The 12,687-nt window shown below is 47.3% G+C and overlaps 1 protein-coding gene across 2 annotated transcripts; it reads right to left on the bottom strand.

The window, feature by feature from the left end:
• Positions 1–19: 19 nt before the first annotated feature.
• Positions 20–12,687, bottom strand: COG1 (component of oligomeric golgi complex 1). 2 transcript variants are annotated; one of them, XM_054573114.1, is made up of 14 exons: positions 12,303–12,687; positions 9,243–9,484; positions 8,911–9,092; positions 8,601–8,771; positions 6,631–6,787; positions 5,859–6,069; positions 4,690–5,478; positions 4,018–4,164; positions 3,409–3,570; positions 2,481–2,608; positions 1,897–2,017; positions 1,391–1,500; positions 1,233–1,311; positions 20–213 (listed from the first exon to the last, which is right to left on the bottom strand). In XM_054573114.1, exons 1-14 carry the CDS (start codon positions 12,615–12,617, stop codon positions 76–78), a joined length of 2,952 nt encoding a protein of 983 aa, XP_054429089.1. In that variant the 5' UTR covers positions 12,618–12,687; the 3' UTR covers positions 20–75. The 2 variants fall into 2 exon arrangements, with proteins under 2 accessions (XP_054429089.1, XP_054429090.1); XM_054573115.1 differs by having other exon boundaries at positions 1,897–2,005.

The following is a 12,687-nucleotide window of genomic DNA, read 5'->3' as shown; positions in this document are numbered from 1 at the left end:
ACAGATGAGCAGAGGCACCTTTAGTAGAAATGACGCAGTAGTATTTATTTGAAGAGTGATGGATATGTTCCTGTGTTATTTAGTCATACTAGAGAGCCAACCAAGTTTGAACAATGAAGGTGTAGATGAGTCTTCTTCCTCACTGACAAGCTGTCTGAATAAGGAGCCAGGATGCGTCGGGTCATCTGCTCGGGAGAGTGCCGGGGGGACAACCTGCCATTGCATGGAGAGGAAAGTGCCTTAGAGTCCACCCAGATCCTCCTGCCTGCACACACCCTCTGCTCCACTCGGAGCGCACGCCGCACACAGCAGATCTGAGAAGCACGGAGAGCTCTAGTGCAGGGGTTTGCAAAGGACGTGGGGACAGCTAAAATTTGAAGATGAAAACTATTGTAGGAAAAGGGTAAATACAGACCTCCTTTCCATGATTTGTTTTTCTACAATGGACAGGTTAAAAAGGTCAGTTACTTGAAGCAGAAATTTAGAACTGTGGCAGAAAGGTTACTGCACAGCCCAATGCTTATGGAGTGGATGGTTTGTGCAAGAATTTTTTTTTTTTTTAAACTACCATCTCCCAAGTTTTAAAACCAGATGTTTGACAAGGATTTTGGATCTTAATGCGTCTGATGGCAGGGAATATGGAAAGGATTCATTGCTAATATTTTGTATAGCAATAAAGCAAATAACTAAATGCTGTTAAGAAGCCAGCATTTGAGCTCTCAAACACACATGTACACAACACAATGCAAATACCCAGGATCCTCCTGCGGGCTTAATGGATGGCAGCCTACTGAAACAAAATGTGTATTAACAAGAAAATATAAAACTTGAGAAAGCAAATTTCCTTTTATTTACCACCCAAGTAAAAGAAATGGAAGATGAAATTTCCAAATTAGCATGACAACAGTACTGGGTTCACAGTTTACCCTTTTTTCCTACAAAAACCAAGGAATAACCTCCATTGTGTCCTGCATATTTTCTACAGCCTTGGCAGCCTGAGATCCATATCTGTTATGAGGCTACTTGATAATGTAAATGGACATCTTTTAAACCTATCAGCTCAAGCTAGTAAAACCTTGTACTTCTATATTGCGCCGCCATTAAAAGCAGCATTAGTGCATTTTGTCATTCAGTTCTTGATATCGATTCTTTAAAGGGGAGCCAGCTGGGTGGTGGTTGGTGGGAGGTGGGACAGGATTAATAGGGATGGATCTCTTGGTTTCTGCACTAACCTGGGCTTTTGATTCGGTGCTTCTGTTGGTGGATTTGGCCTTTCGAGTGCTTGTCATACTCAGTGGAAGAAGTCCAAACCTCCAAGACAAGATGAAGGGATTTCAGTAGCATGAACAGGAAGCTGGGGGGCCTAGCAAAAGCCCCGCAGAATTATTACCTGATCTGACTTGATGCCAGTGGCAGTATGTTATGGGGCTCTTGGGAGTTGAATGTACCACTTCTGGGGGTGAACGGATTCTCTGTACCAGTAACCAGTCCAAATAGAACCTGACACACAAGAAAGAAGGTACAAAACATGCTGGGTTTTTACTGTCCGGTTAAAAATCGCTCCTGTTAGTAATCAACCGCTGCTTTCCATTTCTAACTGTACTTTTAGGAAATGTTCTTTTCAGTGTGTTAATGCTTCAAAATTACTATTACCACTGCACCAGTTAGAATCTCGGAGTCACGGGGCCCTTTTATTCTTCTAGTCCTTGGAAAAAACCTGAATAATCCTTATCTACAATGAAAGGGGTCAGGTCAGGGCTGCCTCAGCACGAGATTTTACCTAATCCTCTTTCAATCTTTAAAGCTAAACTCGGCTACTTGTGTCTTAGCCCCCTCCCAGCACCGCCCCCAGGAGCACTGGCGCTAGAGCCAGTTTATTTTTCTGACTTGGCTCACCGAAGTTCGCTGGACCAGGCGGCTCAGGTTGCTACTGAGGTGGGGTGTGAAAACATCCAGGTCGAATGGGTCAATGAGTGCTTCCAGATAGTCAGCCACTTTCTCAGTTCTGAAAAAAAGACTTAGGAGGATGATGATTCTTTGCATTCTTTAGGACAAAAACCCATCTTCTGGTATTTGAAAGCTACAGAAATCCTCGAACTGGATGTATGCTCCTTAATTGCTGGCTTAGTACCACTAGTCACTGATCATTGTGCTTAAGTAAATCTCAGAGTTTTAAGCTGACGTGATGTCTTCAGTTGAGTCCATTCTTTCCCCATGTTTTTAGGGAGGGTACTTGAGGCTCAAATTATACCCAACAGTTGGTAGGCTGACTCACAAGAAAGAGGAATGAGTCCACTTACTCACTTGACCATGGAATTTATCCAGCAGGTGGCCACTATTTATCTTGCTGGTAATATGAGCGCTTACTGTTTAAAACAAACATGACTGATGTGCACTAAGGCTGACTCTTAGGTGGCTCACCAGGAAAGGGGCTCTTTGCATTTGGGAGAGGGGGGATGAGGGGAGGTGGGTGAGGATACCTGGAGTCCTGTTTGCTGCGACCACTTTTCACCTCTTCACCCTTGGCTGCCAGAACAATGTTGAGATAACGCAGATCATAAAGCAGCTGCAGTGCTCGATTCTGGGTCATTGGAAATGCACCTTCTTTCTGCAAATGAATTCCCCGTCCCCACCCATTAAGGGAGATGGCTTTATAGGAGCATAATAAACAGCTTCGTGGTTTGGTTGAGTTATAGCTTGTTATTTCAGAAGCAGGAGCTTTTTATAGCCATATGGCCAACTGAATCTCAACAACACAACAGGTTAGAAGCTTGGTGTTAAAATGAAAAATCCCAACAGTAGGCAGGAGACCCCCAGTTCCTACAAAAAGGTTTCAGGTGCTGAAGATGGTCATTTTAAAGGAAAAAAGCTCCTTGCATGAAGGAGAGGAATTGTGAGGAAGCTCCGGAGAGAAGACTTACCTGAATTCTTTCCCAGGTTGGGAGGTGGTCCTGTCTTTAAAATGCTACTCATAAAATGGGAATATGAAGCAAGGGCAGAATGCTTCATAGCCTGGTGAGTTGGGTGGAGGGCTGGGAGACCAGGACTCCTTTAAATGAGGACCTCGTGTGCCACAGGCTGTGCTTTGTAATCCTTCCAACTTCCTCCCCGGCCCACAAACCCCAGTTCACGTGACCACATTTGATCCTGGTGGTAATGGTTTGCCCCAACCCTGCGTGTCGTAGCTGTCCAGGGTTGGGCAGGGGGTCTTAGTTACACTGAGGCTTCCTCCTCCTGTACTGAACTGCCTTTTTATGAAGACCTGTTTAACCCCTAAGAATGGGTGTAACTAAACTTGCAGAGTTGGAAGCCACCTACATAGACTGGAATCCTTGATGTCCACTGCCGAAACCTGAGAAAAAGCTAAGGTTTTATTTGTTTTTAATGGAGAAAACTTCAAACACCTACCTTCATCTGATTTTCTTCTGAGAGCTTCTCATAGGCAGCTACTACTTGAACCATACAGCTTTTCAGCATCTCCTGCAGCGTCACCTTGGGCAGGGCATGGCCTCCAACCCGATTAATTTCCTGGCACAAGCTGAACAGGAAGGACTGTACATACCAGGACGGCTAAAAGAACAAAAGAGTATCGAGTTGCCAACATGCACCAATTAAATGAGACGTGGTAAATATGGGTTTATTTATCCTGGCTTATACGCCAAGACCTTGACCTCTCCAATCAGCCCCTCTTACAGATCAGTTAACAGAAGGGTGACATTTGCTGTCATTGCCCTGGTGGCCTGGGGTTGACCTGGCTGGTGGCACTGTTTGATGTTGCTGTGTTCACTTTAGGGTAAATGGTTCTCTACTTAGCACAGGCCCCGTGCTGCAAAAGGAAAGAATCATTAACGACTCCTCCAACAGTCTATTTACTTAGCCCTACATCCACTTTACCCTCCCTGCCCAACCCCCCCGCCAGTAGAAAGTTATATCTTGCAGCTCTTCCTCAGAAGCTGTCAGTTAATGATTTTCTAAAATCTTTTTCCTTTCCCCAGAGCAGGTGGGGCATTGGTTTACCTGGATAGGGAGTCGGATCTTGGATGTGATGCTGCTGCCAGACTCTGCTTCCTCCTGAATTTCTAGTTCATCCCAGCTGGTAGCCGTGGCCAGGACTGAGCCAGCATCATCTAAAAGCAGTGCCTGGGTGAAGCCATGAGCCAAAACCTGGTAATAAAAGGCAAATACCCACAGAGGCCACTCAGATCCTGTTGAGTTTGTTTCTAACTATTATGGTAATCTTGAAACTAGCTTCGGTACTTTAGGGTCATATGTGGGATGGCAAGTGGCAAATGTCATGCTTCTTTTGGCAAATTACAGACATGGGCAGTAGGAATTTTGTTGCTAACTACTGTACAAATGTCAGCTCTTAGGACACGAGTAGAGAATATGGTATTTAGGTTGAAGAGCAGAAAATACAGACCCTTGTCCAGAAAGAGTCTTTATCATCAGATGGAAGGGAAAAAAATCCGGGGTTTCTGTCTGTAGAATCCCGGCTAGAAATGAATGGAAGAGTTTTGATGTTCACTCCACGTGGCAGAGAGAAGTGAAAGTAATTGAATGAAATAAGAATTGTTATTCCCTCATGTTAAAAGGTCTTTATCAAGGTCGGCAAGACTGGACTACGATAAAAGGGAGACAAAATGAGGATGACCCAGTGAGCACAGACAGAACACGTTCAACGTCACTCACTTTCACAACCGCTGAGCTCCAGACCCGGTAGCCCATCACGCTCTGCTGTAGGAGGAGTTCCTTAACCTCCTGCCACTGGGCCTGTGATGGTAGGACTTTCTGAGCTTTTCCCTTTCCCTGTTTTTTCAGAGCCCTAGAATCCCTTGCTGGTTTTTCGGAGCTCCCTGTTTTTCCCAAGATGCACTGCTTCAGGTGAGGACACAGTTCTCCCAGTGACTGGCAGAGTCTGGCCATGAAAAGGACCGCATGCAGCTTGACCCCGCTGAGCACATCCTCTTGGCCTTGCACAACTTTTTCGATGCTCTGCAGCTCTGCCCGGATGCAGTCCGTGATGTGCTTGATGCAGGCCACTGAGTGAGTCCGCAGCATCTCCTGCACAGTCTCAGCATCAGCATACCTGTCAAAAGCACAGTTCTTGGGCATGGGGGAGATGTCCTTGGACAGTGACGAGTCATCAGAGGGAAGGTAAGTAAGGAGATCATCCAATTTAACCTTCAATTTAGAATCTAGGGCAGCACAGAAGTTCTGGACACAAGGGCTGATAGCTTGAGCTTTCATGGAGAGCCCGCTGCCAGCAGACTGATCCCGGTTTGCCACATTGACCCAGGCAGCATCAGAAGGCAGGTCATTGGGACTCTCGGACCAGAGGAAGAGAGACATGTTATGCTCAAAGTGGATGTGCTTGTTTGAAGTGGACTTGCTGGTGCTGCTTTCAAGCTCCTGCAAAGCGGAAATGAGGAGTTCTCTGGAGCTAGTGGAGATGGAGTCAAAGCCCTCTTTTGTCAGCGTCTAAAAGAGAATGAATAAAGAGTTTTAACAGTTCCTTTCAGGAAGTCTCAAAACAAGAGCACCAAGTGGCGATCTATCCCAGCATTCAGAATGCTCTCCCTCTGGCTCCAATGACATGGTGTTTGCAGAAGACAAAGTCATCCTCGATGGATATGGACATGATCCTAACCACCTGACAGAGGCCTGGTCTCCTTTATGGCAGAGTTTGGCTCTCTGTTCGTATCCAGAAGAGACACCTCTCGGGGGTATGCTATGGGGCTCACTGGAGTAAGTTATCAAGCAAAGAATACACTTAGGAAGTGACAGGTATCAACCCAGACAAGATCACACTAGGATTGGCCATAAAACAGACAGATGGACCATGTGACTGCCCACATTACCTGTAATCTGTCAAGGAACAGTTGCTGCATCAAATCCTCCCAGAACAAGAGTGGCTTCTCCAGAAGCCGCCGGCATACCACATCCCAGCTGTGACTGGCGGACTCGTTGGTAAGTAATTCCCACACAGCATCCCGGATGCCTGCCAGGCCTTTCATGCTCTTCACAAACATAAGCAGGTTGGTGATCCCATTTTTAATGTCTTCATTGCACCTGCAACAAAATCATTTTCCTTGGCCCTCATTAAATTCGTGGTCCCACGCCTTTATTAAGGAAAAGAGCAGGCCTCCATTCGGAGACCTCTTATGTGGGTCCCAACGTATAAATATACTTCTCTCAGAGCAGTTAAAAACATGTATAAACACAGCATTTCTGGCTGGATCAGTGGGGAGAGCCTATAGTCACCAGGCCCACCTTTGCTTCCCTGAGGTATCTAGAAGGAAGCCAAGAGCCCCATAGAATGGTTTCAAAAACCAATGCACTAAGTAAGAGTCTAGCAGTGGTGGAACTCTTACATAAAGAGAACTGAAAATCCTCTACGTTGGATTTTGAAAGGCAAATTTCTTTTTGGTTCTCTCACAGCGGGAGCTAACCCGCCATGAAGGTAGTGACAGGCGGCTGAGTGAGTGGGAGCTGACGTGCCCTCGCGGGCGGTGTGCAGAGCACCGCCCCGGAGATCAGACTTGCTCCTCATTCGTCACTGGTCCTTGTATGGCCACTCGCAAGGCTGCCTGGGTGGTGCCTGCCAGCCTCGGGAAAGCTCTGGCTACTTACATGTGGATCCATTTCTGCAGTGTGTCTGTCAGGTACTCCTGGCTGATGGGATGTGCAAGGGTCCGGAGAGCCGGCTGGAACTCAACAATGGATGCTGGCAGGTGCTTGAACCAGCTGCAGAGCTTCATCTCTTCTTGTAGAACACCAGTGCCCTTTTCTAAAGAGAAGGCCAAGTGAGGGGGAAGCGGGGCCATCCTTTGAATAGCATATTAAAAAATGAACCAGACTGGAGTCCTGAAGAAGGGGGCAAAAGCAAGCACGGAACATGTCCAGGGCCTCCGGCATCAGGGAGCTGGCAGCTTCCCTCCAACTCTGGCCATCCTATTGTTTGAGAAGCCAGCAAGGAATGTGAGGAAAGGAATGGGGAAAAGGGAGAGAAAGGAGAACTGGGTGTGTGCAGTCCTTGACATTTGCAAAATAGGACTTAAATTGTCAAAAAACAGGTGATGTTTCTCTCTCCTCACCATCCTCCTATATCCCCTGAAGATCTAAGGGAAGACTCGACCACCCATCCTGCTTGGTGAGTGAGATGTCGTAGCTCTTCAGAGGTGACCTCTCCAGAAGGGCACAAGCCACTCATTGCATCCTGTGCAGAAGCACCCTCTGGAGTTTCAAACGGGTCCTTCTGGGGTCCCTTGCCCTTGTTTGCCAATGCCATGCATGACAAAATAGCCAATAATCACCTTTCATAGGAGGGAAAATATGCTAAATTTAAGTACCTAGAGGGAGACCAAGGCCTCAGGAAGTGGTACCCTAGTTCAAAGATGAAGGAGGCCGGGAATGAGACTCTGTAATACACAGCTCTGAAAACGACCACATGGCTGTCACCACATTCTACTTGTTTCTCTTCTATCTTTGGCTTCTCCTCTGTCTGACTTTTGAGTTCTAGAGTTTCCAGAGACACAGTCCTCTGTCGTCTTCTCTTCTTACAGATGATGTCACCTATCCCTGTGGCTTCAAACAACAGCCACATGCAGAGCACCACTGATGTGTGTCTCTGGCCAGATCCCTGGCTCTGTTGTGGACCCACAATTGCCTGCCCACTCACATTCCCATTCCAAGGTGTCAGTTGTCCCCAGTGCAGCATTTCCCAGAGTGAACTTGTCATCGGACATCTCCCTTCTACTGCTGTCCAGTCTATCCATCACCAAATTGTCTCCTAAACAGATGTCTGAGTTGTCCAATTAGCTCCATCTCTACTGCCCCCATCATCTGTCACCTGGGTCTCAATGACAGTCTCCTATGTAAGCTCTCAGCATCCACTCCAGCCCAGTGGGAATCCACTCCCACATAAAAGCCACATGCATTTAATTCCAACTGGGAGAAATCCTACCAAATAAAAGTACAAGATGCATGGGAATGTGTAATGGAAGGACCACCAAGGCTGGAAGGTCCTAGAAGGCTATCCATTGTCCTCTCGATAAAGTCGAAGCTCCCTAGCATGGTCCACACAGCTCTGTATTATCTGGTCACGTCTGATAGCCTGGCCACATCTCTTTTCATGCTGCTCTTCCTGTCATCACCCAGAACCCCTTAAACTCACCTGCTCTCTTTCAGTTCTTCAAATATACTAATATCCTCTGTGTCTCAGGACCTTTGCACATCCTCTTCCCTTTGTTTGGAACTCCCTTCTTTGCCTAACTAAATCTTACTGAACTATTAGGTTTCAGTTTAAATACAAATTCTCCAGTGAAAGTAACATTGGTGAGGTCCCTTCATTCAATGCTCCCAAGCCAACCTGTACTTCACTTTTAGAGTACTGACCAATATTGATGTTAAACAGGTATGTGCGTATTTGAGTTCAAGGTCTACCTCCACCACTAGACTGATCTCTATGAAGGTACAGTCCATATTTGTCCCATTCACTGCTGTATCCCCAGAGCCTAGCATAATAGCTGGCAGATGGTAGATGCTCAACAAAAATCAGTTGAAATGAACCACAAAATAAAAAAAGTTGGCTAGGAGCTTACCTGTAGGATGCTGGCCTGTGATGGTCTCGAGAGTTGAGAAGAGCAAGCCACATGGCAGGGATGGATCTGGCAGCAGACCTTCTGGTAAAGTGTAGAAAAGAGCATGCGCTTGGTTCAAAGTGGTGGCCAGCAACTCCACTATAGAGCAAATCTGAGCCTTGATGCCAGCACCTATGAGAAGAAACCATCCTTTTAAACAATTTATTTTAGTAAAGGTAAAAACAAAACTCTGGATGCTTCAGTCTTCCTCAGCTCATCCTTCTCCATTCCCATGTTTCTGGACCAAATTTTGGAAAGAAGTCACACCCACCATGGTGCGGCTGGTTGAGAAGTTTCTGAATAGCTGCCTTTCTGGCCAACAGGAAGTCTGTCAGGGCTTGACGAGGAGAACTCTCTTCTAAGAGCATTATAGAGCACAGGGCCTCAGCTACAGCTTGGTCTGACACGGCTTGGCATTTGAGTAGCATCTTGCTTTCATGCAGAATGGTTGACCTAGAAAGATGACAAAGGTCACCAGGGAATATTTTACATCTTGGGAGAAGAGCCGTGGTACAGCAGGAAAGAAGACATCCTCCAAAAAAAAAAAACAGTAGTGGTGAAGTATAGCCCTCACCAGAGATCTTTATGCTGGACCCAACTTACCGGAAGTGGCTGGCCGCTGCCACCTGCCGAATGAGTATGGGGAATCGGGAGAGGATGGGGCTATATCGGGAGCCAGAAGAATCCAGCTGGAGCAGGCTGTGCAGGTGGCAGCAGAGCAGGTACAGCTGTGTGGCATGGAGATACTGAGAGGCCTCCATTGCGCTCCAGATCTTCTCTGGAATTTCTAAGAGGAGTTTGATCTGGGCAGCCATGCTGTAGAACTTCTGCTGGGATGGCTGTGGCTACAGGCAAAGGCACACAAGTCAGAAGAACAAACATAAGTCAAGTCAGTGTTTGGCAAACTTGGGGAGAAAGATGGGGGCATTTTAGGGTTCAAAGCTTTTATCCAGCCTGATTCAGTGCCATTCAGCCAGGCATCGAAGCGTGGTGCCGTAGAATTGCTGGAGTCAGGAGTGCTGTATAATTCCACTGGTTTTTCCTACCTGTTGGTGCACCTTTGCTCAGTTCTGTGGAGAGGCAAACTTAATGCAGTCATCTCACAGTCTGGTTATCTCAGTGGTCCTGTGATGTCTCCATAGCATGGAGCCCTGTGGACCCCCTCAAGTGAGCTTTCTCCTTCCCTTTTCTGATGCTCAGCGTTCCCCCATTTTTTCCTGCATCTTCGAGTGCATTGTGGACGTCCTTGCTGGTTGTCCCTTTTCACCAGCCTTCCACCAAATTTTTACCTGGTTCAGTCCTCCACTCCTCTCAGTCCATCTGTCCTTTCACTTCAGGAGTCTCTTCGCTCAAGCATCACTGCTAAGCAGACCACTACCGCCAGATCTTTATTCTTAGTCCTCGCTGCTTCCCTGAATCCCGGCCCAGCCTTTTCTGCTGCTGCCTGGTAAGTTCCGCTACCATTCCATAATCAGTGTACTTAAAACTAAATTCACCTCCCTAACGAAAATCTTAGCTATCCCCTCCCTGTCTATCGTAGCATATACCGCTACTCTGCTGCTAAATTCCCAGGAATCTCCAGGCCTTCTGATGGGTTCTCTTGATACCTCTACTGTTTAAGTTTCTGTTACCACTTCCAAGATTCTAATGCAGGTCATCATCATCTCACTTCGATTCATCCAAAAACCTTTCTTTTGTTCTGTGCTCATTCACTACTCCCTTCAATCTATCCTTTTCCTTTGCTGTCAAATCTTTCTTCAAAGGCCACTTAAATACTATCTTTGCTTGGTACTAAAAGGCTCCTCAATGCTTAGTATCAGCTCAGCACAGTGGTCAAAGGGTTCCTGTCCTCCACTACTTTCTTCCAGGTCTTCATGTGTCGGGTAGAGAGGTGCTTTCATCTCCATGGGAAAATCTGGCAGTATGTGGAGACACTTTTTTTTAAAGATTTTATTTGTTTATTTTTAGACAGATGGGAAAGGGCGGAGAAAGAGAGGGAGAGAAACATCAATGCATGGTTGCCTCTCGCGTACCTGCTGCTGGGAACCTGGCCTGCAACCCAGGCACGTGCCCTGACTGGGCATCGAACCCGCGACCCTTTGTTTTGCAGGCTGGCACTCAATCCACTGAGGCACACCAGCCAGGGTAGTTTGTGGAGACATTTTTGATTATCACGATGAGGGGAAGGGGAGGGTACTGCCCGCATCTAGTGGATGGAGGCCAGGGATGCTTCTAAACATCCTGCAGCACACACGACAGCCACTACTGCAAAGAATGACCCAGCCCCAAATGTCAATGGCACCAAGGTTGAGAAACCCCGCTTTAATCAAATTGATTACCAGTTTTTAATTGTCTTCACGTATTTCCGACTCACATTCCAAGTCTCATCTGTCCTTAAGGCCCCTCTTTACTGAGAAGGACCCAAGTCTGAAGCGACTTCTTTCAGAATTCTTATGGTAAATGTGCACAAGTATTTTGGGAATGAACCACCATTATCCTAAAATGTTTTCTACTGCTATTGTAAATTACATTTTTCTTATCAACTTTCCATGTATTTAATTCCTCAACTAGATTGTAAGCTCTGTCAGAGCAGGAACTGGTGGCCTTCTGTTTCTTTGTGCCTTGAAGACAGGCACTCAGTTTTGTGGGTTTGTTATAAGTCAGATATAACAACTATAAAAAATAAATATATTTCTAAAGTCAGGCATAGTACAAATTAATTTACTAATAAACCTTGAAGTATGACTCAGTTATGGCAAAGCCTGGCCATGTAAGGGCGACATGTACTGCATGCACAGCTTTCAGAGGAATGAGGTTGCTCATTTGGAAAATTAGCAATTTCCAACCTTCTATGGTTCTATTGTGTGAGCCCAGCCTACTGACCTGAATTCCTCTAAAACCCAGGCTGTATTAAAAAGGTCCAAAATGGAGATAAATTGTACTTTTTCAATTTCTCCTTTCATGTGGCTGTAAGGTTCTTCCCCCAAGTTGTTAAGAACAAATTCCCTGTTTACCTTTCTTGCCCTCCGTGCCCTTTCACTTTGTCGTTGTCCCTAAGTCAACGCTCTTTAGAAACACAAAATGCTGTGGCGGAGTAAGAACGCTTGGGACAACCTGATTAAAATAACCTTAGTTCTAGAAAGTGAAAATGTTCTATTAAAACATGATGGCTTGACGCCGGTACGATCCCCCAGCAATGGGTGGAATAGTTATTTGGGATAGTGGACGTTATTCTTGGGAATGGGGTGGAGGTGGAGGAAAACGGGTGAGGAATGCACGACTGGGGGCCGTTGTCAACATAAAAGAGAAATCTGTTCCAAGAATAATGCCGGGAAATGTCACATAAGGAATGAGCTGAGCTGTCGGGCGAGGAAGACCCCTGGCGTTTTCCTCTAACGTCGGACGTGTGAGCCCAAGGAACCTACTAGGGAGGTGAGGGAATCAAGGCCCGGAAGTCAGGGAAGGATCCTGAAATAAGGGTCGAATGACTTGGTGGGATGGATCAGCAGCCAGGGGGAGGACTGCCGACCGTGTCCCCTTAGCAGAAGAGCCTTCAGGGCGGTAGCAGTCTCCTTTCAAATGCAGGTAAGGATGCGGCACGGACGGGAAGGACCCGCGGGAGTGGCAGGGTTGGGGGGCGGGGCTCCGGGGTTCGGGACTCACTTGCGGGTCCCGCGGCGGCCGGGTCACAGCCGAGCCCGTTTGGCGAAGACGGGCGCAGTACTGGTCGGTGGCCTGCACGGCGTCCACCAGCCCCTCGGCGCAGCGGCGCATCTGGCCGATGGTGTCGGCTGCCTCGATCAGGTCGCGGTACCGCTCGCCTACCATCTGCCGCAATTCCTCTTTCTTGTGCTCAATCTCGGCCCGAACCTGGCGCTCCAGACCTCGGATCTCCTCTGTTCCATGTGTCTCAAAAAGCGCCGCGGGGTCGCGCAGATCGAGCCGCTTCAGCGCGGGGGAGGTGGCCGCGGCTGCCATGGTGGCCCAGTCTGCCAGCTAACAGGTCACTTCCGTCTCGCAGCGCCGCTGCAGAGGTGCCATCTTGGTT

This window comes from Pteronotus mesoamericanus, unplaced genomic scaffold, assembly GCF_021234165.1.
Source record: "Pteronotus mesoamericanus isolate MK-2021 breed Mesoamerican mustached bat unplaced genomic scaffold, CSHL_Meso_final contig_246, whole genome shotgun sequence".
Lineage (NCBI taxonomy): Eukaryota > Metazoa > Chordata > Mammalia > Chiroptera > Mormoopidae > Pteronotus > Pteronotus mesoamericanus.
The sequence above is the reverse complement of the archived record's forward strand: the minus strand, read 5'-3'. Positions and strand labels throughout refer to the sequence as shown.